This window comes from Poecilia reticulata, chromosome 19 (genome assembly GCF_904066995.2).
Source record: "Poecilia reticulata chromosome 19, P_reticulata-male-v2, whole genome shotgun sequence".
Classification (NCBI taxonomy): domain Eukaryota; kingdom Metazoa; phylum Chordata; class Actinopteri; order Cyprinodontiformes; family Poeciliidae; genus Poecilia; species Poecilia reticulata.
This window is the reverse complement of record NC_088848.1, coordinates 678,819-703,012: the sequence shown is the minus strand read 5'-3', so window position 1 is coordinate 703,012 and position 24,194 is coordinate 678,819. Positions and strand designations below refer to the sequence as shown.

Sequence of the window (24,194 nt, the reverse complement as noted above, 5' to 3'; positions counted from 1 at the left end):
TTAAACCTTTTCAGCCTTTAGTTTTCACACAGGAAGATCATTGTAGGTGCAATCCTCAGATTAGCCGTTAGCTTTAGCTTCCTGCACCAGCTCAACAAGGAGAAAACAAAAGAGAGGTAAGATATTACCTGCTTATACCTGATCTGGAGGACTCCAGATTGGTGGCCTCGTTAGCGACTCTATGCAAGCGTTTCCTGTTAGTGAGTCTGATCTAGTTCTTAATTTCTGGAATATTATGATTTGAATCTTTGCAGAAAATTAACCTTTAAAAAGCCCAGTTATTGAATTTGATTATGATCAGACACAGTATACAGCAGATAACTGATTATTTAAACAAAATCTTTAACAACAAATACAAACTGTATTTGTTGTTGATGAAAATCAATAGTGGGACTAAATGTCATCAGACATTAATACTGTCAAATGCTACATAATTCAACCCACAGAAATCATATTTACTGATATTTTTATTATTCAATATGGCCACCATGGTTACCATAGCAAATTAAGTTTTTCCACTAAAATCACCAGTTAAATCATAGCTTACATAAATATTTTCTTGATCTTGTTTCTGGAGGACAATTTTCAAAATGGTCATCATGGAGAACGTGTGTTGCACAAAGCCAGTAATTACTGCTAGTTGTTGCCACAGCTGACCAAAAGTTAGCTTCACTAAAAAATAACATGCTGAGCAAGAATGGTATCTATGCTAATGCTAAATCACCACGCACATAAAAGATATTAGCAGAAGCTAATGCTACACACAGAAAAATTAGCTCTGCTAGCGCTAAACCACTGAAGACTTAGAAATACTTAGCAGAAGCTAACACTAGCCATTGAGCCAACTGTCTCACATCTTCTCCTTCCAGCTAGCAGCAGAGTCCTCAGTTTGTGATTTTTACGTAATATTTTAAAGTTGTATAAATATGACGACCAAAACATCTAATGTGACAAAGTTCATGGGGAACATTTAGTGTCAATAACTGATTTAAAAGACTCAAAAACAGCGGCCATCTTGAACAATGTCTGCCTGAAATTGAAGTGGCTGATGGGGAATATGTTAGCACCTGAGAGGCTAGCATGCTAATTTTTGACATCGTTTTCAAAACTATAAACATTTCTTCAGTGATAATCGGCTCAGGTTTACCGTTCTGAAGCGACTTCCTCCATGGGTCCTGAACGACTCGACTCCGTTACCTGTCCACGCCTGCAGGGCAGAGAGTTACCATGGCAACCGCTGGGGACCTCGTTTCACTCCGACCGACCGACAGACAGACAGACCGACCGACCGACCGGTCTCTGGCAGCCGGGTTGGTGTGTGGAACACGACGGAGTCCGTTTCCTTCATTTCCTGTCTGAAGGAGCTTCACTTCCTGTTCGGTTTTTACTGGTGCTGGCCAACACACACACACACACACACACACACACACACACACACACACACACACACACGGCCCCAACAGAACCTCGGTCTGCATTAAGGACCGTCGCTTTGCTGTGTCTCCATATTTCTAATGAATCCTGAAATTCACTCGACTGTTGGATGTATTTTTATAATAAATGTTGATTTTTATTAAATTACTACATTGTGTTGCTTCTTTTATTTGAATTTGGTTTATTTCTATTGCATTGAGTTCTATTGTTATTGATTGGTTAAAGAATCGAAGTGTTTCGTTATAAAGGTTCCCTGCAGAACGTTGCATTGAACAGTTGGTTCCATCAGACTCCAGATCTGGTCTTCTGGATCATTTCTCCATATTTAGTTAATATCCAGACTTCAGTTCATTAATAATAATAATTGGGACAAAATGATCAGAAAGTAATATCCTCCTAAAATAGAAAATATTGGCTGCGACTCAAAGTATTTGTCTTTAAATCTGGAGGCTTTCTGCTTCCTGTTGGAAGGATTGGCGACTTTCACTCAAAGTAAACTTTGCTGCATGCAAATCTGCTTTTAATTAATTTAAACAATGAATAAATACAGGAAACATTTTCAAATAAAGATAGAAATCCTGATTTTACTGATCAGAATTGACTAAAGTGTTTTCTTTTCCCAAACTGTTGGACCTAAAGGCCTTTATGGCCAAACTAAAATGTTTTTACCTGCTGAACAATAAACTAATCATGCTGTACTTTAATTAAACACACAATGGAGTCACATCTGCTGCTGGAAATGATTCTAGATGTCAAACCTAAAGATGGTTCTGCAGGTTTCTGGGAATCTGATATAAGACACACAGCAGGTGAAATAAACTGTGATGCTGAATTTAAGTTCATTTTGATCCTCTGGAGACGGATTCATATGAAGTCTGATTATTTCAGGTCTTAGTGAAACTCGGCTGTCGGTGGAGCTGAAGCCGATCTGGAGGACATCGAGCCGCTGAAGTGACGGAAACGCTGCAGCTTGGCGAGCGACCCACCAGAACCCCCAGTTCTCCCAGTCCTCCCAGTCTGGCCGGCGGCCCAGAGGGCGAGCGGAGGGGCCCAGATGGCTCGCTCTGTCAGCGGGCGCAGCGCCATGATGGGAGGCAACCTGACGTCAGCCATGACTGGAAACGCCAACTTTCATTTGCTTCCCTCCAAAACACCTGCAGAGAGCGGAGGTGTGTGTGTGAGTGTGTGTGTGTGTGTGTGTTATCAAGTCCTAAAGAGATGCAGTTTTCACTTGTTGCATCAGTAGAAAAGGTACAGAAACATCTAAATGACGTATTTATTTACTAAATGTTTGAATTCTGGAAAACCTTTTCATCTTCATTACGGTTTGTTTGTTTCTAATCACCAACATTAAATAAAATGTTTCTGCTCCGTATTTTAGTCCTAACTTCACTTACAGGTGTCCAGGCCACTTTAACCCAACTCCAGTCTGTCTGCCTAGTCAAAGTCCAGTTTGGTTGGTCAGGTGTGAACACTAATTGACCTCTGACCTCTGGTCCTCCAAACCTTGGTCTGGGTTTGGGTCGAATGTGAACCCCAGCGGACTGGAGACCGCTTAAACAGCAGGAAGTGGACTACAGCGCAGGGCATTCTGGGTAAATACAACCAAAGCTAACGTGCTAGCCTAGCACTAGCAGTCCACTTTAACCCACAAACTGATGTTGACGTTTTGGTCCCAATAGAACCGAGCCTACCGGACCATCAGCAGGGAAATGGCTTTAATCTCTCCATAGGGTGCCAGTTTGCTGGGTCTCTTTCCCGCAGACATTTGACTGGAAGCTTTGCAGTGTTTTCCTCGTATATAATTCGTTTTCTGCACTGATTTCCAGGTCTGTTGGTTTTAAAAAACGTTCTGAATCTTCTGGCTGCGTTCTCTGATTCATTTTTCAGTTTTTCTCTGTAAATGAGTAAAACTCTGAGCTACCAGACTGAAGCCGACTGAAAACGGAGAAGTAGGAATGTTGTTGGCTCATTTGGCTTCTGCTGAAATCTCCCTGGAAGGATTTTGGTTCAGGCTTTATGACATTCAGCCGGCTGTCGGGTTGGAAAGTGAGACTTTGACATTTTTGCACCTCTGAAAGGTTTTGTTCTGATTTCCAGGCTGCTGACACAACAGCCATCAGACTGAACTCTGCTCCGTTTCCCTCATCACAGCTGAGAGAAAATGATCAGTCGGAGGTTTTCCTTCTTCTGCCGCTGAGCCTTAGCGACCCAAAGGATTCATGGACAACAAGTGAACCTTTAAAAAGTTGTAATTTATATCTGATGTTATAAAGAGCGATGGATGTTTTGTTCTCTCTCTTTATGGCTAAATGTTGTTAGCATACTGATGCTAGCTCGCAATCTGAGGGCGTTTCATTTAATTCCTTGTTAATATAAACCATACCATACCATACCAACTTTATTTATAAAGCACTTTAAAACAACCACAGCTGATACAAAGTGCTGTACATTAAAACACAACATAATAAAAATAAATAAATAAAAAACTCTTACAGTTTAAAAACAAAAACATACACTCTAAAACTAGATCCCGCAGGAGTTAAAAGCCAAGTAAAATAAATGGGTTTTAAGACGAACTTTAAAAGTGGACAGTGAAGGGGCCTCTCTGACCTGCAAAGGCAAGTCATTCCATAACTTAGGACCTATGACAGAGAAAGCCCTGTCCCCTCTGAGCTTCCTCCTGGATCTTGGTACCTCCAAGAGCAGCTGATCTGCTGACCTGAGAGACCGATGGGGTACGTAGGGATGAAGAAGCTCAGAGAGGTAAGCCGGGGCAAGATTATGCAGTGATTTAAAAACAAACAAAAGAATTTTAAAATGAATCCTAAAATATACAGGCAGCCAGTGAAGTGAGGCCAGGACAGGGGTCAGGGGTCACATGCTCCCTCTTCCGAGTTCCTGTCAAAAGTCTAGCAGCTGCATTCTGAACCAGCTGCAGACGTGAGAGCAGCGACTGACTGACTCCCAGATAAAGTGCGTTACAGTAATCCAGTCGAGTTGAAATAAAAGCATGGATCACTGTTTCAAAATGTTGCCTGGAAAGAAAAGATTTCACTGATGCCAATCGCCTTAAATGATAAAAGCTGGACTTAACCACGGCTCGGATTTGGCTGTCCAATTTAAAATCACTGTCCACCTTAAAACCAAGGTCCGTAATAACATGTTTAAAATATACCTCCAAAGGTCCAAGGTCAACAGAGGAGGACTCAGAGGAGCCACTGGGTCCAAACACCATCACCTCTGTTTTGTTTTCATTACAATTTAAAAAGTTCAAGGCCAACCAAGATTTAATATCACCAACACATGCCAGGAGATGTTTGATAGAGTGGACATCCTTCTGCTTCATGGGCAAATAAATCTGACAATCATCAGCATAACAATGAAAAGAAATCCCATGTTTCCTAAGGATAGAACCCAGAGGCAATAAATAAAGAGAGAAAAGCAGTGGGCCCAGAATTGAGCCCTGCGGGACACCATAAGTCATTGAAACAGCAGGTGATTCAGAGTCACTAATTTTCACTGAAAATGTTCTCTCCTCTAGGTAAGACTGGAACCATTTAAGAACAGTGCCATCAATACCAACAATGTGGTGTAATCGCGATATTAAAATATTGTGGTCTACTGTATCAAAGGCAGCAGTTAAATCAAGTAAAATCAGAACAACATGGTTACCAGAATCACATGCAAGAAGGATGTCATTAAAAACTCTTATTAAAGCAGATTCTGTGCTATGAAGAGTTTTAAAACCTGACTGGAAAACCTCCAGAATGCCATTGTCATCTAAAAACTGTTTCAGCTGACAGTACACAATTTTTTCTAAAACCTTGGAAAGAAAAGGCAGCTTCGAAATAGGCCGATAATTAGCCAGAACAGTAGGATCAAGGCCAGGTTTTTTAAGCAGTGGCTGCACTACTGCATGTTTAAAACTAGAGGGCACCACACCTGAGGACAGACTGCTATTTATAATTGCAAGAACAGGCTGCAGTATGCTAGATAAAATATCTTTAAAAAATTGTGGAGGGACAGGATCACGTGGGGAACCTGATGGCTTAATGCGGCCAAACACGTCCTCTAAAAGTGAGACAGTCACAGGCTCAAACTGATTGAAGGCAGCAGAGCAATGTACCGAAACAGAAGGGTCAGAGTCAGGTGCTGTGATAAGAGCCCTGGTACTACCAACCTTTTCAATAAAGAAATGCAGAAACTTAGCACACATGTCAGGAGAAGCTTCCAAACAGGCATTCTGTGGAATATTAAGGACAGAGTCAATGGTGTGAAATAAAACACGTGAGTTATGGCTGTTTGAGGAAATTATATTTGCCAAATATTCCCTTTTAGCCTCTTTAACTGTGCTCTGGTAGAGACGCCAACAGTCTTTTAAAATCTGAAAGGTAACCTGCAGTTTATCCTTTTTCCATCTGCGTTCAACACGACGACATTCCTGCCTTGCAGCACGAGTTCTGTCATTAAACCAAGGCTCAGGTTTAATCCTTGGCTGCCTGGTTTTTAATGGAGCAACCGAGTCCAGAATGGTTTGACAGGAAGAACAGAACCAGGACCAGAGCTCTTCTGTATCAGAGCTGAGGAAGTCAGATGATCCACAGAGCTGAAGAAAAGCGGTGGAGAATTGAGTGGCAGTGGAAGGGTTAATAATCCGACAGCGCCGAACAGCAGCGCGAGTTTTAACTGCAGTTGGTGTCAAAGTAACAGTGAATAAAACAGGCAGGTGATCCGAGAACACAGAGTCACAGGTTTCCAGGTTAGTCACAGGCAGACTGCAGGAAATAACCAGGTCCAGTGTGTGTCCGTGCTCATGTGTAGGACCGGATACGGCCTGTACCAGGTTAAAAGAGTCCAGAAGGCTTAAAAAGTCCTTTACCAGAGGCTTATCAGGACAACACACAGGTATATTGAAGTCTCCAACAATAAGAACACGTTCATAGTTAGTTAAAATCCCAGATAAAAAGTCAGAGAAGTCGCTTATAAAATCCTTATTATATTTGGGGGGCCGGTAAACGACAGCACAGAAAACTGGGTTTACGTGTCTCATCTCAAATGACGTAAACTCAAAGCTGTGGAAAGACGTCTGTAGAAAACACAGCTTACATTTGTAGTCCTGTTTGTAAACCGTCGCTGTGCCTCCCCCTCTCCTCGAAGTCCGTGGTGAATTAAAATAAGAACAATCCGTTGGTAAAAGCTCAGATAGAGCACTGGACTCACCAACACTCAGCCACGTCTCAGTCACACACATAAAATCCAGGTTTTGGCGACTAAAAAAGTCCCGAAGAATAAAAGTTTTATTCACAAGCGACCTGGCGTTTATCAGGCCAATCCTGACAGGAACTGGATCCTGGGCTTCGACAGGTCTGGAAACCCGGCACAGCGGTCTCAGGTTTTGGAGACACCGTTGGCGAATGTTGATCCGGGAAGGGCAGGGACGGCGTTGGAGAGGGGCTTGAACTCCGACCACTGGCACCAAACAGACATCAACAGGATCCAAGAAACGCCGAGGCACCCGATAGCCCAGAAACGATCCATCCGATGATCGGGTAAAAGCAGAACAGTGCGTCAGATAAAACTTCAGCTTTACCAGCTGGCCGCCTCGTCTACCGCGACGACGTCTCCGTCTTGAAAGCAGCGCAGGAATCCGGAACAGGTGGCTCGGAATCCCCGACAGAAGCGGGGGCAAGGAGTGTTGGCCAACAGTTTCGAACAACTCCACATCCTGGACCAAAGATTGGAGGTCCAGAAGTGTGCTACGACCGTACATCAGTAGAGACTCAGTTCCGCAGACGATACAGGTCAGAAACAACACAAACATAAGCAAATGTGAGAACGACAGACGAGCAGCCACACACACCGGCGCCATCTTGTCTAGATCAGTTCCCATGAAACCCTATAAAGTGTTATATCTATTTTTCTTTCATATTCATGGTGAAAAATGTTTTTTAAAATGTTTATTACTAGTTGAAGTTTACTGTAGCGGTTGCTTCGAGTTGAATTAGCACGGCTAATTAATGCTAGCTATGGTTGAGAGGGAAGAGTTAGCTTTAGCTACAGCTTATTGCTGTGGTAGAATGTTTGAAACGATAATGTGGAAAATGTGAAAAGGATCACAAGTTTATGTACAAGGTTGTAATTATTCTTTACATTTATTTGGAATTATTGCTTTGTGTTTTAGAACGGCCTAGTCAAATTCCAATCTGTGGTTCCCTCCATTCTGCACATGTGCAGAGCTGCAGGTCGGTTCTGCCAGGTGTTTATTCGGAAACAATTTTCTCATTTTTATTTATTCATTTCCGCTGTCGAGCCATCATAACAAATCTCAGTGAAATTTATTGAGATTTGAGTTTGTAACTCGACAAAATGTGGAGCTTAAAGGAGTTTTTCACCAAATGTTATTAAAAATCTGAATGAACAGACAGCAGCTTTCATGTAAATGTGAAGAATGTTTCAAGAAAGGATTAAATGTAAAATATTTCAGAGGACAGAACAACCAGAACAGGCAGAGGTCAGGCAGAGGTCAGCTCCCAGCTCAATGGTTCTGGTGGGTTAAACACCGATAGGCAGTGAGGGTAAATCCTTGCTGCCGTTCTGTCTGTCTCCGTCTCAACCTGACAAAACGTTTTTTCTCCCTTCACTGAGTCAGATCTAGAACAGAAGGCTCTCTGTGACATTTACCCACAATGCCGTTCTTCACACCACCAACTGGACTCCCACTCTCTGGGTGAGGAGGGAGGATTGTTTTGGACACAGAGCTCAACAACAAGCCGCCTGCTGACTAAAAACAGATAAAAGCTATAAGCAGCGATCTGGGTGGGGGAGGAGCAGGACCGCAGTGTTCCTCCGGGAGGCGCTGCAGCCCCGCAGCTACCTCACAGCATCAGGGTTCACTGCAAACTCTCCGCTCTCATTGAGTCATTTGATATAAAAGCTCTATGTGATTTGATCAAAATAATTCTACTAGTTAACTGAACCGCAGTTTTCATAATGGTTTCCGACCCCAAAGTGACCCGCCGCAGCACTCTGTTTAGGCTGTAAAGATGGCCGCCGCAGCGCTCTGTTTAGGCTGTAAAGATGGCCGCCGCAGCGCTCTGTTTAGGCTGTAAAGATGGTCACCGCAGCGCTCTGTTTAGGCTGTAAAGATGGCCGCCGCAGCGCTCTGTTTAGGCTGTAAAGATGGTCGCCGCAGCGCTCTGTTTAGGCTGTAAAGATGGCCGCCGCAGCGCTCTGTTTAGGCTGTAAAGATGGTCGCCGCAGCGCTCTGTTTAGGCTGTAAAGATGGCCGCCGCAGCGCTCTGTTTAGGCTGTAAAGATGGCTGCCGCAGCGCTCTGTTTAGGCAGTAAAGATGGCCGCCGCAGCGCTCCGTTTACGGCAGTAAAGATGGCCGCCGCAGCGCTCTGTTTAGGCAGTAAAGATGGCCGCCGCAGCGCTCTGTTTAGGCAGTAAAGATGGCCGCCGCAGCGCTCTGTTTAGGCAGTAAAGATGGCCGCCGCAGCGCTCTATTTAGGCTGTAAAGATGGCCGCCGCAGCACTCTGTTTAGGCAGTAAAGATGGCCACTGCAGCGCTCTATTTAGGCAGTAAAGATGGCCGCCGCAGCGCTCTGTTTAGGCAGTAAAGATGGCCGCCGCAGCGCTCTGTTTAGGCAGTAAAGATGGCCGCCACAGCGCTCTGTTTAGGCAGTAAAGATGGCCCCGCAGCGCTCTGTTTAGGCAGTAAAGATGGCCGCCGCAGCGCTCTGTTTAGGCAGTAAAGATGGCCGCCGCAGCGCTCTGTTTAGGCAGTAAAGATGGCCGCCACAGCGCTCTGTTTAGGCAGTAAAGATGGCCCCGCAGCGCTCTGTTTAGGCAGTAAAGATGGCCGCCGCAGCGCTCTGTTTAGGCAGTAAAGATGGCCGCCGCAGCGCTCTGTTTAGGCAGTAAAGATGGCCGCCGCAGCGCTCTGTTTAGGCAGTAAAGATGGCCACCGCAGCGCTCCGTTTAGGCAGTAAAGATGGCCGCCGCGGTCTGTGGATGGATTTCATAGTTGTTGAAAGCAACAGGCTGGTCACCAGATGAAGGAATCTGGTAAGTTTACAGTAAAATCATGAAACTGTTGAATAAAGCGGAGCCCTGAGGAACGCCTCATGTCATCGTCACCAAACTGGTTCCAATCCGAACCATTTCAGCACCGAACCAACCAGAACATGTTTACAATCTCTGGATCCGCTACAATAAATGCCTCCTGATTAACTTTTCTCATAATTCAATAATGAATATTTGCAACTAAAGAACTTGAAGTTAATGAAAATAACTTCCATTTGTTGATGCTAATCTCATTTTAAACTCAGATTAAAATGTAATCCTAGCCTAACCGCCGTTTTCTGCTTTTTCCGGTGAGCTTTGCTGCGTTTTAGGAGGTGAAGCAGGAATGTTTCTGTTTTCCTGCAGGCTGCAGCTGCTGACCGACTTTTTGCCAGCAAAGCAGTTTACATGTTTCATTTACAGACAAACTCACCTTTTAACTCGGTTAGAGTCCAAACCGCTTCGTCCTGCTTTCTGGGACTCAGCAGAAAGTTCTGCTGGAAAATCTTTTCTGCTCTCCTGTCGGTCAGAACGCCGGCGCTGCTGCAGGGCGACCCGTCCGAACAGAACCTGCTCCAGCCCAACGGGGCGATCTGATCAATATGAAACCAATAGTCGCCCTCGCTGTGAGCCATCCTCTGATTGGTTCCAGGAAGGAATGAATTGGTCAGTAAATAACCATCTGATCTGAAACAGGAAGTCCAGCTCTTCTGATGTTTGGTCCTCCTTCATGTCTCTGGTTTCCGGTTGACGTTGCAGGTTTCGCTTCGGGTCAGAACCTCACCTGAGAAACAAAACGGTCAATAAATACAAAAAATAAATAAACGTGATTCAACCTGCTGGGTTTTTAGCATTTAAAGGATCTCAGTGTTTCGGTTGTTTTGCAGTTTTCTGGAAGTTTGTTCCAGATTTGTAGTGCCTAGAAGCTGAAGCTGCACATTTGTGTCCGGTTCTGATTCCGGTTCTGGGGAAACGGAGCAGATCAGAACCAGAAGACCTTTTGGACTTTTGGAAATCAGAAAATGTCCAAATTTTCCCCCTTTTTATTCTATCTACAGTTTTAGTGAGAACACCAGCAGCAGCGTTCTGGATCAACTGAAGTGGACTACAGCGCAGGGCATTCTGGGTAAATGCAACCAAAGCTAACATGCTAGCCTAGCGCTAGCAGCAGAAATGGCTCCTGGTCTTTAGCCTAAAGAGAAATCCTCCAACCGCTAAAATCCTCCATCTTGTTTCCATCTGGTGAAGAAGGAAGTTGCTCTCAGTGTCTTCAGAGGTTTTTGTGTCGTTTCCTTCAGTGGTTCTTGGTGCAGCGCCCCCACAGGCCAGGAGGGGAACAGGTTGGTTTGACTCAGAGCAGCTGGAGGTGGAGCAGATGATGGAGTTCTGGTTAAATCGGACTAAAACAGGGTTTGTAGATGAACCGCAGTCGGGTTGAACTGGTTTCTGTGAACTGAGCCGTCATCAGAGCTGCTGCTTCGGGCGTCGCTGCTTGTCGTCATGGTGTCTGTTTCTCAGTGTGGGGCGGTTCTGGTCGGTGAACCAAAGTGGACCGTGACCCAGAGAAGCGTTCTTGTTAAAGCGGTTCTCCTCTTTGTGAACGTAGCTGAACACATGCAGCATGTTTCCGGTCTCATTCGTCCTTCTCTCCTCCACGGGCAAAAAATAGAGGCTCAGTGATCAAAGCAGTGAAATCCAATCAACATGCTTGGTGCCGGCGAACAGAGACGAGCTGCTCTGGTGGTTCTGGTTGTGTGGCGTCTGATGCACGCCACAGATGCTGTTACACGCTAATATCTGCACCATTCAGCACAAACAAACACAATCCTAATTAATCCACATGTATTTTCCAACTCTGGATATTTTGGGCTTTCATCTTCTCCTCAATTACAGGGAACTTCCTACGGATCCGTTAGCGCTGGATTAGCAGGGATTATGGAGGAACGGTCCTGGTCCAAATCCTTTCCTGCATTTAATTTACTTCATCTAATTATGAACTGCTGAGGTTCTCACAACCAGAGGTGTGTCTGCAGTTTGTTTTCACAAGAAATCATATTTATTCAGCGCCTTTCATAATCCTTCTCCACGGTCGAGTTTCTCCACTGGCCTCCAACTTTCCTAAGCAGTTTCTGTTTCACTAATGTCTCCAAATGAAAGTCATAATGAGTAAAGTTTGTTATTCAGAACTACCCAGCTTCTTGTTGGCCTCAGGATCCTCAGGAGAGAGTGAAACCTCATCTCTGTGGTTTCCTGTGTTAGCTCGTTAGCTAGCAGGCTAATGACGCTAAACGTCTGAACGTCGTCTCCACACTGAAGCTGCTGGATTATTTATTTAACCCACAGGATGATTTTAGCTGCTCTGAGAGCAGCGTAGTTCCAACCACACATCAGGTCAGAACCTGCGGTCCAGTTTGGTGCGTTGGAGGAGACAGGAGACGGCGGCCATTTTGAATTATAGAAACAATCTGATCCAACTTTCTGAACCTCTTCCACAGGAAGACGCTAGAAGTGACTAAATAATAAAATAATGTTGATCAGTGGATTGTGGAAACAACATTAACTCAGAGAGTGAGTTTGCCAGTTTAAGCTAACATTAGCCTTTTCGTGTTAAGTTCCGTATTTTCCGCACTATAAGGCACCTAAAAACCTCACATTTCCTCCAAAGCCTTATAACCCGGTGCTCCTTCTATATGGACCAACATGGAGCCACTACAGGTCCAGCAGCTACGGTAAGCAGCCGCCGACTTCATTTCCCCGTAGAAGAAGAAGCGCGGTGCATGCTGGGATAGCTGTCAGAACCTGGTTTGTTAATAAAGGTTGACTGACCCATCTACCTACCGACCTGATGATCAGGTCGTCTGCAGGTCATTCAGCACCACCTTCTCCACCAACATGCTGTGGTGGAGAAGGTGACCGTCGTCCGGCCCAGAAATCTCTCCTCTCCTCGCCGACCCGAGTCGGACTGTTTGGTTGACATTCTTTATGTCAACAAAGTGGCTTTAGATATTCATCCGGGAGCTTCGACTAGGGTCACCAAGGGACCAGCTCTATACGTTTAAAGCTGGGGGGGGAAGAGAGACGGAGGCTGAGGCGGCAGCGTGTCGGTTGGTCTGTTACCCAGAATGCAGTTGGGCACAATATCACAACACCGTGAGTGAAACAATGACTGAGGCAGCTACTATATAAAGCACTGGGGGCCATTTCTTTATTATTACACATCCACATTAGTAGAGAACGGAACAAATCGCCTCCCGTATCGGTTCAATACGGGACGGGTGGCGACCCAAACTGGAGCGTCTATTCTATGCGCCTTATATATGAACAAAGTTTTAAAATATTCCTTTCATTCAAGCTGCGCCTTATAGTGCGGAAAATACGGTAAGCTAAGAGTAGAAATGTTTCATTTTTCAGGTCTATGCAAATCTGGAACAAACTTCCAGAAAACTGCAAAACAGCCGAAACACTGAGAGTTTAACCTGGTTGGAGTTTCTTTTGAACCCTAATTAATGACATTGTTACTGGTTTTTACTGACTGTATGATAAGTTTATAGTGTTTTTATGACTTTATGTTATACAAACTTGATTGATCGATTATTGGGAGCAGTGATGGGGAGGAATCAATCAAACTCAGTAAGTATTCACACCCCTGCTGTTTTTTTCCACTTCTTGTAAAAAATCTTACTGTATTTTCAGCACAAATCCACATGCAGGTTTTCTACATCAATTATTCTATTTTAATAACTGCTCTGATTTTTGGCTGTTATTCTCATTTCTGTGTTTCTCTTCGTTCCCTTTGGGTCACCGGCGCAGACGGATCACCGTCTTGTCTCTGCTAACCAGCCGCTGGCTGCCTGCTGAGCTCTGCGCTGCGGCTCCGTCCCTCATCGTTTTCTCTTGTCGCTGTGATTTGCCACGGTGAGACTGGCAGCCTTTGTGTTTGGTTTTCCTCTCTCTCTTTTGGACGCTGACGCTGACCAGCAGGCTGCGTCTCCATTCTCCTGCTTCTGTCCTCATTGTATGTAAATTTCATCTCTGCTGTCGGTGATCAGCGGCCGCCGTTGTGACCACACAAAGCGCTGCTCAGTGTAATTAGGGCTGCTTGACCCGGTTCCTCTGCCTGACCCGCAGCTTCACGTTTCATGGAGGCAGCAGAGGCTCTGGGTCGGTTCTGGTCGGGTTTCTGCTGCGTTTGGTTCTATTACTCGTGACCCTCTTGGCGCTGAGAGGCTTTCAGTGAGTCGTGTGTTTCTGAGCCTGAGACAGCGGATCAGCAGCAGCAGCAGCGACATGATGGAGAAACATCACAAATGTTTTATCTCTGGCAGATCAAGAGCTTTTCAGGTTGTCCTTCAAATCAGAAACTAACCAGCAGCAGATCCACGGTGGAGGAAACGGGAAGGGAAACGGTGAAATGATTTAAAACAGGAGAAACGAAGAGACTTTTAGAGAGCAGCAAACGGATGGATGGATGGTTGGATGGTTGGATGTACCATTCAATCATCCAACCATGAATGGATGGAATGTTGATGTGCTCCAAGAATAAAATGATTCTACTAATTTTTGTAAGTGCATTTCTATATTTTCATGAATCGGATCCGATCTGCAGGTCCTCTGAGAATCTGACAGAAACGTCTCTAAACCAGCAGAATAAAATCAGTTGCTTCATGAAACCCGTTAACGTTCGTTTCCAGGTTTCCAGGCCTTCAGTCCCAGACAGCGACTCGTGAAATAAACGTTAGTTTTAGCTCAATATGACATCAGAATGGAGGCTTCCTGCACCTGTTAATGTTCAAGGTCACCACACCTGGATTCACTCGTACGTTTAAATGTTGGCATATTTCCAGAGCAAACAGGTTGATTAGGGTTCTGGCACAGAGGCTCAGCCTGGTCTTCTCATGGACGTTTAAATGTTCCACACATTTAAAAACAGAAAATAACTAACGGTAACTTCTGGTGGTCAAACATCAGACATGATGTGAGGACTAAAGGTCGCGAACCCTGACTCAGGCAGCAGGTGAAGCTGTCGGCTGTTCTCTCTGCTCTGCAGCGTTAAGCATCTGGTCTGATTTCATCCTCCGTGCTGCCGTCAGCCTCAGGCTGGGTGTGGAAATCCTCCTCAGCGGCTCCATTCTCAGCTCAGCTCTTCTTCTTTTTCTCCTTCCTGCATCGTTTGGTTTCATTTAATTCATCATGAAGTCCAAACAAAGATGCTGCGTTTCTCTTCCTGATGGTTCCGTGTCAGCTCTCCATCTCTCTCCTGCGTGATGCTGCTCAGACCAGAGGAAGGTCTGGAAGCGCTCCGCTGCCCCCTGCTGGCCTGGCCGCGAACTGCAGCCGTCTGCAGCATATGTGAGCGCAGTTGTTGATGTGTTTGTGCTGCATCATCAGAGAGGCGATGCCAGCAGTGCAGTTTGTCATCTGGTGTTTATCTCTGACACATTGAAGTCTGTGAAGTGTAAAACTCCAGCGCTGTGGTTCATCTGACTCGGTAACAGATCTCTGAGCGGCACGAACATCAAAGCAGCTTCAACTGAACAAATCAGAGGCGCAGAATAAAACAAACACTGAAGCAAAACATTTAGGATTTAAGTAGGACTGAAAATACCTGACAGCTACTTCCTGTTTGGTCTGCTCTGGTCACACCTGTCCAGGTGAGGTGGGTTTCCTCGACATTACCTCCATCTCATATTGTTTTCTTTCATCTCTGAAACATTTACAGCAGAACAGTTTAAATATGAAGCTCTGATGCTTCACTAGGCAGCTGATTGTATCTGATTTAATATTTTAAAATGTCAGACAGCAAAATATAAGGTTATGTGCTGCTATTTCAAAGACTACAATAAAAAACTAATAAAAATGTAAAATGTGAACACAATAACAAATTCAGGTGGAAGATTTTTTTATTATGTAGAACTTATTAAACTAATACCTACAGCAGGTTATGAATATTTATGTTAGAACAGGGGAATGTTATTGAAGGGACAATATTAATACATACATTTTTTAAATAATATGCAAACTTATATATATATTTTTATATTATATAATTTATAATATACAATTTGTGGCGTTTACTGCCAGCAGGGAACATAAAGACTGGTTTACTAACAGGAGGTCTCACTCTAACAAACTTCACTGTCTGATATATTCTGGTTGAAACGTGTTTGTTCAGTGAAAAATGAAAAATGAAGTTTTCTCTCATATGGATAAACATCCATGTGAGAGGATCAGATTGAGTAACTTGAGTACGTCGAGTAACTTTTTTCAAAACATTTACTCAGGTAATTACTTCCCACTGCTGACTTTATTTATTTTATCTCTGCTACATTCAGTTTTAGATTTTTAAAATCAATACAAAAACACTATAATCTTTACTGTCACAAGATGGCGGTGTTGATCTTGACCGCCAAACTTACCGGAAGTCTCGCATTGCTCTCTTGTTGTCACCGGAAGTGTGTCGTTTCAAAACATTGAGCAGCTGTGAAGCAGCGGCGGGTAGCGGCTGCCTCTCCGTCACGTTTGAACGCTTTTAACGGATTTCCAAGATGGCGGGCCCGCTGCTGGACTTCGAGACCGAGATGTTTCTGGGTCTCTTCGAGTCCGACGGGCTGCTGGTGGCGGCGGAGGGGCTGGGGATAGACCGCGTCCTGCTGCAGTTCATGCGGGTTTACTCCGAGGAGGGCAGCCTGGTGCTGCTGCTCAACACAACCACGGCCGAACAGGTTCGTTTAGTACCGGAGCCACTCGGTACTGTCCTGTTGTTATGGTGATTGGGGTCAGAAATCACCATGGCGACAGCTGTCGGCTAATGATGGCTGATGGAGCCGTTACTAGAGGTCGTTTGCTCTCTGAGGGAAGTCCTGCTGTTACTTTCAGTCGTCATGGAGTTAAAATGTTTAACTTTATCTTCTGAGCAGCTGAGGTCGCAAAACGGCCAGTGAAACAATTTGGTAATATAAAAATTATAATGGGAAAAATACATTAATAGATAAATTGGTGTAAATAAAACATTACTTACATTTACTGTGCATTTGAAATATATATTCTGTATATATCATATATACACAAATAAATTGTGCATTCTAGATTAAAAGTAGCCTTCCACGTTTTTCCACAAGTGGAGTATTTATTTACTGATTACCTGGATTCACTGTGTGAATCTGTCACAGTATAGCTCTGCTGCAATGTTTTAGAGAATAAAATAAAAATTAAGAAAATGACGACAAATTTAGGTGTAAGAAACAAGACACTTCCAAATCAAATGTTTATTTTAACATAATGCTTTCCAAAGTGATAACTTATATGATTTACAGTTTAATCTTCAGGTGACAGATAAAAATATGCTTTGAATGAACATCAGCAGGTAAACCATGAAGGAATGTGTCTGCTGCGTTTTGGGTCAGATTCCTTAACCCCAGGTTGGAGGAACCAGAACTTTTACTCAGGTAGTGGAGTTACTTTATAATAATATTACTAAAGTAGAAATAAAAAGTGTTTCTCTGCATCGCTGCTTCAGACATCATCACTCGACTTCAGTTCTCCGTGTTCAGTGTCTCTCATCCGGTTCTGGACCTTCAGGTTTCACCTTTACGTGACCTCTGGGTTCCGGCCCGGCCGGTGACCGTCCTTCTGCTCCTCAGGAGTATTTCACGGAGCAGCTGCGGGTGGAGGGCGTGGCCCACCTGCCCAGGACGGTGACCAGCGACGTCCAGAGCGCCGAGCGCTGCGGCGTTTACACCGGAGGGGGGGTTCTGTTCGTCACCAGCAGGATCCTGGTGGTGGACTTCCTGACTGACCGCATCCCCGCCCACCTCATCTCAGGTCAGAGACGGACCAATGGAGGAAGAACTGCTGGGTTTATTTCAGTCAGTTCACTTGATTTGGTCTGGTTCCCTGCTAACAGGACGCCAACAATAACCGAAGAATCTGAATAATAAGTTACATCAACATTTTATTTCCCTTTGGGGTTAATAAGTAGTTTTTAATTGAATTGTTGCACATTGGAGACCAGCTGGCTGAAAAGTGGCGTCTACATTTGACTATACAGACATGAATCGGTCTAATCCAAGTAACACTGTTAGCAAGCTGCTGCTACATGAGGAGATAGCCTGACGTCTAATGTCTGGAGTTTAACAGCGTATTCTTTTAATAACAACCTAAATATTATGATTTAAATGATCAAACTGGTAATAATCAATATGTTATGTAACTTGTGACTGTTTATGCCACATGTTTGCTGTTTTGTTTTTATCTTTCAGGTTTTTACAGTTTCTGACCTATAAAATGAGCTTTACATATAAAGTAAAAATAATAGTTTCTGGAATAAAATATTAAAACAATGTCAGTTTAGTTTATTTGTTTTATGTTCCTATAAAACAGACTATAATTCTTCATTTATCATCATTTTCCTGGTGAAATCCTGCAGGTAAAGGAGGAAGTGTTCCTTCAGTGGGACTCGGATGAAATCATGACGTTAATATTTCATGAATGAATTCATGTTTTCACAGGCATCCTGGTGTATCGGGCTCATAAGATCATGGAGTCGTGTCAGGAGGCGTTCATCCTTCGTCTGTTCAGGCAGAAGAATAAGACCGGCTTCATCAAGGCCTTCACTGACAAGGCCACTTCCTTCTGCTCGGGTTTCTGCCGGGTGGAGCGGGTCATGAGGAGCCTGTTCGTCAAGAAGCTTTACCTGTGGCCCAGGTGCAACAAACACACAGCAGTTTACCTGCAGGGAGAGCAGAAGACTGACGTCAACATGAAGGAGTCTTCATGAAGTCATTTGATAAATAATGACACTTATAAGACAAACTTACTCGAAAACTTTGATTAAAAGTGTCATTATTTACACACTTCATGATGGCAGTCATTCATAAAGACGCCTTCATGTTTATCACAGTCTTATTTATATGTGTAGTTCATGTCAGTCTTATCCTCACCTCTTCAGATAAAATGTTCTCAGATTCCAGGCGTCTGTGAACGCAGCGCTGGACAGACACAAGCCGGAGGTGGTGGAGCTGCACGTGTCGCTGACGCCGGCCATGCGGGCCATCCAGAGCTCCATCCTGGACATCATGAGCGCCTGCCTGAAGGAGCTGAAGCGCTACAACCCCAGCCTGGAGGCCGAGGACCTGTCGCTGGAGAACTCGCTGGGGAACGCCTTTGAGAAGGTTCCTGCTGTGGAGCGAAGCTCGTTTCTCCTGCTCAGCCGCCTCCACGTTCCTTCATGGTCTGCTTCTCCGTCTCCAGACGATCCGTCACTACCTGGACCCGCTGTGGCACCAGCTGGGAGCCAAGACCAAGGCGCTGGTCCAGGATCTGAAGGTCCTCCGGGTTCTGCTCCTCTACCTCACCCAGTACGACTGCGTCACCTTCCTCAACCTGCTGGAGTCGCTGCGCTCCAGCCAGAAGACCTTCGGCTCCAACTCAGGTCAGACAAACCAAACCACCTTAAAACGCACCGATCCACTTCTTCCGATACCGATATCTGAGGTTTAGTATCGGCTGATACCGATCCGATACAGAAAAGCAGATGAACTGACATTTCTGTTTTTAAACATACATTTCCTGAATTACAAATTTATTGGATAATTCTGAACCAGTTCAGCTAATTAAACCTCCATCCTGGAACCGAGAACCAGATTTACTACAGATAATTCAAATAAAGAGGTTCAAAAACTAGATTCTGGTTCATTAATATTTCTGCTTCGGAGTAACTAGAACTATAAACATAGATCTGCTTTTACTCAACACAAATCGTCTAGAAAAAAAACAACCAGCACAAATAACTGAGAAGCTGTAGATCTCCTTATGGCTACAGACGTGATAAAACTCATCGGTTAGAATGTCCTAGTCAAAGTTCAGACCTAAATAATACCAAGGATTTGTAATAAGACGTGAAAACCTTCATCCTCTTCACCTTCATCAGCTGCTTTGTGCTTAAATCCCAGAAACACCCGGCAGGTTTAACATGAGGCCTGAACGTTTCGCTGCTCTGACTTTCCTCCTTCGGCCCCGTCAGGCTGGCTCTTCCTGGACTGCAGCACCGCCATGTTTGTCAACGCCAGGAGCCGAGTGTACCGCTGCCCCGACGGCGGCAAGAAACCCAAACCGACCGCCGAGGACCACAAAGGTACAACTTCCTGTCTGTGACTCTCACTTCCTGTCTGCGACTCTCACTTCCTGTCTGGGACTCTCACTTCCTGTCTGCGACTCTCACTTCCTGTCTGTGACACACACTTCCTGTCTGTGACACACACTTTCTGTCTGGGACTCACTTTCTGTCTGGGACTCACTTCCTGTCTGTGACACACACTTCCTGTCTGTGACACACATTTCCTGTCTGCGTCTCTCATTTCCTATCTGCGTCTCTCACTTCCTGTCTGGGTCTCTCACTTCCTGTCTGGGTCTCTCACTTCCTGTCTGCGTCTCTCACTTCTTGTCTGGGTCTCTCACTTCCTGTCTGCGACTCTCACTTCCTGTCTGGGACTCTCACTTCCTGTCTGCGACTCTCACTTCCTGTCTGTGACACACACTTCCTGTCTGTGACACACACTTTCTGTCTGGGACTCACTTTCTGTCTGGGACTCACTTCCTGTCTGTGACACACACTTCCTGTCTGTGACACACATTTCCTGTCTGCGTCTCTCATTTCCTATCTGCGTCTCTCACTTCCTGTCTGGGTCTCTCACTTCCTGTCTGGGTCTCTCACTTCCTGTCTGCGTCTCTCACTTCTTGTCTGGGTCTCTCACTTCCTGTCTGGGTCTCTCACTTCCTGTCTGCGACTCTCACTTCCTGTCTGGGACTCTCACTTCCTGTCTGCGACTCTCACTTCCTGTCTGTGACACACACTTCCTGTCTGTGACACACACTTTCTGTCTGGGACTCACTTCCTGTCTGTGACACACACTTCCTGTCTGTGACACACATTTCCTGTCTGCGTCTCTCATTTCCTATCTGCGTCTCTCACTTCCTGTCTGGGTCTCTCACTTCCTGTCTGGGTCTCTCACTTCCTGTCTGCGTCTCTCACTTCTTGTCTGGGTCTCTCACTTCCTGTCTGGGTCTCTCACTTCTTGTCTGGGTCTCTCACTTCCTGTCTGGGTCTCTCACTTCCTGTCTGGGTCTCTCACTTCCTGTCTGGGTCTCTCACTTCCTGTCTGGGTCTCTCACTTCCTGTCTGCGTCTCTCACTTCTTGTCTGGGTCTCTCACTTCCTGTCTGGGTCTCTCACTTCCTGTCTGCGTCTCTCACTTCTTGTCTGGGTCTCACTTCCTGTCTGCGTCTCTCACTTCTTGTCTTCGACTCTCACTTCCTGTCTGTGTCTCTCACTTCCTGTCTGGGTCTCTCACTTCTTGTCTGGGTCTCTCACTTCCTGTCTGGGTCTCTCACTTCCTGTCTGGGTCTCTCACTTCTTGTCTGGGTCTCTCACTTCCTGTCTGCGTCTCTCACTTCCTGTCTGGGTCTCTCACTTCCTGTCTGCGTCTCTCACTTCCTGTCTGGGTCTCTCACTTCCTGTCTGCGTCTCTCACTTCCTGTCTGATGTTCTGAAGGTCAGCGTGCTGCGGAGGTCAGGCGGGAGCTGGTGCTGGAGAAGAGTCCAAAGTGGGAGGTTCTGACTGAGGTTCTGGACGAGATCGAGAAGGAGAACCAGAACGCCGAGCAGGAACCAGGTGAGAGCAGCTGATGAACTTTTCCTTTAAACTCTCTACAGGTCGCAGATGATAACGATGAAGGTTTTGCACTTTAATTTCTTCTCAAATGTAGAATTATTTCTGGAAATGTTCCCACAGATGTTCAGGGAGTTAAAACATTTTTAACACTAATATTTTAGTTTTATCTCATTTTAAGTTTACTGACTCATGTAACTTGTCGGTAAGATGGAGGATCTGCTTCAGCCAAGAGTCCTTCAGGCTCCTGCTCCATTAGCAGATTATGTAAAATGTTTAGTTATAAATAATCTGCCAGTGGAAGTGGAACCGTCTTCTGCTATAAAAACGATTTTATTTTATTCTGTATGTTGGGAGCTGGAGGATGTGAAACTGTTTTTCTGTTTCATTAGCAGAATATTGACAGATTTGGTGACATCTTTAAAGAAACTGGAGTTTTCTCTGCCGTTTTACTTAGTGCGCCCTGCGGAGGGGGTGTGAATACTTTTTCCTGTTGCAAACAGGAAGTCTGTCTCTGCGCCTGCAGGTCGGGTTCTGATCTGCGCCAGTGACGACCGGACCTGCGCGCAGCTGCAGCAGCTCATCAAGCACGGCTCTGATTGGCTGCTGAACCGGCTTTACGCCCGGACCGTCGGGAAACGGGACCCTGCTGCGGCGGCCGCGACCTTTGACCCGGACTCACTGAAAAAGGGGAAAGGTCGGGTAAAAAAAGGAGGGAAGGGGAAAGAACCGGCGCAGAAACGAAGCACCAAGACGGGGAAAAGCCGAACTTCTCTGACCCTGACCCAGATGATGAGGAAGGACGAGGAGGAGGAGGAGGAGCGGGGCGGCGATGAGGATGAAGATCACCTGATGGAGGAAGAGGAGGAGCAGCTGAACCTGAACCTGTCGTCTGACTCGTACTACGGCGTCCTGAAGGAGCCGCTGACAGTCATCCACCCTCTGAGGGGCTGCTCCGACCCGCACAGCCTGACCCGGGTTCTGCACGAGGTCCAGCCCGCCTTCGTGGTTCTGTACGACGCCGAGCTCAGCTTCGTCCGCCAGCTGGAGGTCCACAGAGCCGGCCGGCCCGGGAAGCCGCTGCGCGTCTACTTCCTGATCTACGGCGGCTCCACCGAGGAGCAGAGGTACCTGACGGCGCTGTCCCACGAGAAGAAGGCCTTCGAGCTCCTGATCAGGTCAGAACCGGGCCGAACCTTTGACCTCACCGCCTGGCTGAGTGTGTATACCTACTCACTGTCTGTGTGTGTATGTCTACTCACTGTCTGTGTGTGTATGTCTATGTAGAGAGAAAGCTACCATGGTGATCCCAGAGGAGAGAGAGGGGCGAGAGAACACCAACCTGGACTTAGCCAGGAGTTTAGAGCCGGCCAACAGCGCCACCAACAGCAGGAGAGCAGGTCCGTTTGGTTCCCGCAGCTCATCAAACCACAAGCTGCAACATTTTCGTCGTCTCAAATCAAATCAAAGCAGAAATGATCTTTTTTACAGCAGCATTGAGGTTCATGTTCACAGAAAATCAGCAGTAAAATGTTTCTGTAAATCTGAAATCCTGTCAAACTTTAAAGCTGCACTTTTATAAAAACATGTTTTTAAATATTAATCTGTGAAAAGATCAACCTCCTTAGAGCTAAACAACCAATCAGCCAGGAGGCGGGGCTTAGTGCTGTCAATCAAGCTCATGTATTTGCTGCTAAATCTACTAATTTTGAAACATTAAACATTTAACATAGCATCATCAGTGGCTATGCTAACTAGCCTTAGCATTGACAACATGCTATGCTATCTTCAGCGTAGCAGAAAGCAGGGCCATGATTGACAGCGCTAAGACCCGCCTCTTGGCTCTGATTGGTTGTTAGATTACCTGTCACCCTGGTGACGGTTTCAGTAATGTGTAAACATGAAGGCTGTCCTTCCTGCCTCGGCCTGCAGGGGGCCAGGAGCCCGGCGCCGCGCCCTCCAGGGTCATCGTGGACATGCGGGAGTTCCGCAGCGAGCTGCCGGCGCTGCTGCACCGCCGCGGCCTGGACATCGAGCCCGTCACGCTGCAGGTGGGCGACTACATCCTGACGCCCGACACCTGCGTGGAGCGGAAGAGCGTGAGCGACCTGATCGGCTCGCTGCAGAGCGGCCGGCTCTACGCCCAGTGCCTCGCCATGACGCGCTGCTACCGGAAGCCGCTGCTGCTGATCGAGTTCGACCCGGCCAAGCCGTTCTCCCTGACGGCCCGCTCAGACTTCCGCAGCGAAATCTCCTCCGCCGACGTCTCCTCCAAGCTCACGTTGCTCACGCTGCACTTCCCCCGCCTCCGGATCCTGTGGTGCCCGTCGCCGCACGCCACCGCCGAGCTCTTCCAGGAGCTGAAGCTGGGCCGGGCCGAGCCGGACGCCGCCGCCGCCCAGGCCGTCACGGCCGAGTCGGACGCCGCTAGCGAGTCGGCGGACCTTTACAACCCCGGGCCGTACGACTTCCTGATGAAGATGCCGGGCGTCAACGCCAAGAACTACCGGGCGCTGGTGAGAAGCGCCAGCAGCCTGGCGGAGCTGGCGGGGCGGAGCCGCGACGAGCTGGCAGCCGCTCTGGGTAACGCCAACAACGCCAGGATGCTGCATGAGTTCCTGCACAACGCTGCAGATGTTCCTGCTGTCGCGCAGAAACACAAACTGACGTCATGAATTATGGTTTGTATTTTATAGAAAGAAAGTAGAATAAAATGGACCTGTTGAACTTTCCATATGTGAAATTACTGAAAATGATGCTTGTATTTATTTTTTATTAAAGCTTTGAACCCTGGAAATAAAGGCTTTTTATTTAAAATGTCACAAACCAATAACTGTTCTAGTTTTATGCTCAGGTTGAAAATACTAAGATGAATTAATTAATTCATCTTGGTATTAATTCATTAATGAATTAACTGTATATTTTAAAAAAAATTAATATACAGTGAAATGAACTATTTGGGGATATTAAAATCAAGATCAAAGGAAAAAAATAAAAAATTGACACCACGACCAAACTTTCTGTAAG

The 24,194-nt window shown here is 45.9% G+C and overlaps 1 protein-coding gene and 1 long non-coding RNA gene across 6 annotated transcripts; one reads left to right on the top strand and one right to left on the bottom strand.

Annotated features, from left to right (window-relative positions):
* Nucleotides 1-1,406: 1,406 nt before the first annotated feature.
* Nucleotides 1,407-16,009, bottom strand: LOC108165654 (uncharacterized). 5 transcript variants are annotated; one of them, XR_014085122.1, is made up of 4 exons: nt 15,919-16,009; nt 15,108-15,206; nt 9,936-10,286; nt 1,407-2,588 (listed from the first exon to the last, which is right to left on the bottom strand). It is a non-coding gene; the product is annotated as an uncharacterized LOC108165654 (long non-coding RNA). The 5 variants fall into 5 exon arrangements; XR_014085124.1 differs by lacking the exon at nt 1,407-2,588 and adding an exon at nt 7,729-8,218; XR_014085123.1 differs by lacking the exon at nt 1,407-2,588 and adding an exon at nt 14,500-15,032 and having other exon boundaries at nt 9,494-10,286.
* A 17-nt stretch (nt 16,010-16,026) lies between these two features.
* ercc4 (excision repair cross-complementation group 4) lies at nt 16,027-23,984 on the top strand. The gene is made up of 10 exons (XM_008436249.3): nt 16,027-16,224; nt 17,143-17,323; nt 18,010-18,205; nt 18,465-18,672; nt 18,752-18,932; nt 19,524-19,634; nt 21,051-21,170; nt 21,694-22,345; nt 22,455-22,567; nt 23,100-23,984. The coding sequence occupies exons 1-10, from the start codon at nt 16,048-16,050 to the stop codon at nt 23,840-23,842; spliced, it is 2,682 nt and encodes an 893-aa protein (XP_008434471.1). The 5' UTR covers nt 16,027-16,047; the 3' UTR covers nt 23,843-23,984.
* Nucleotides 23,985-24,194: the final 210 nt, after the last annotated feature.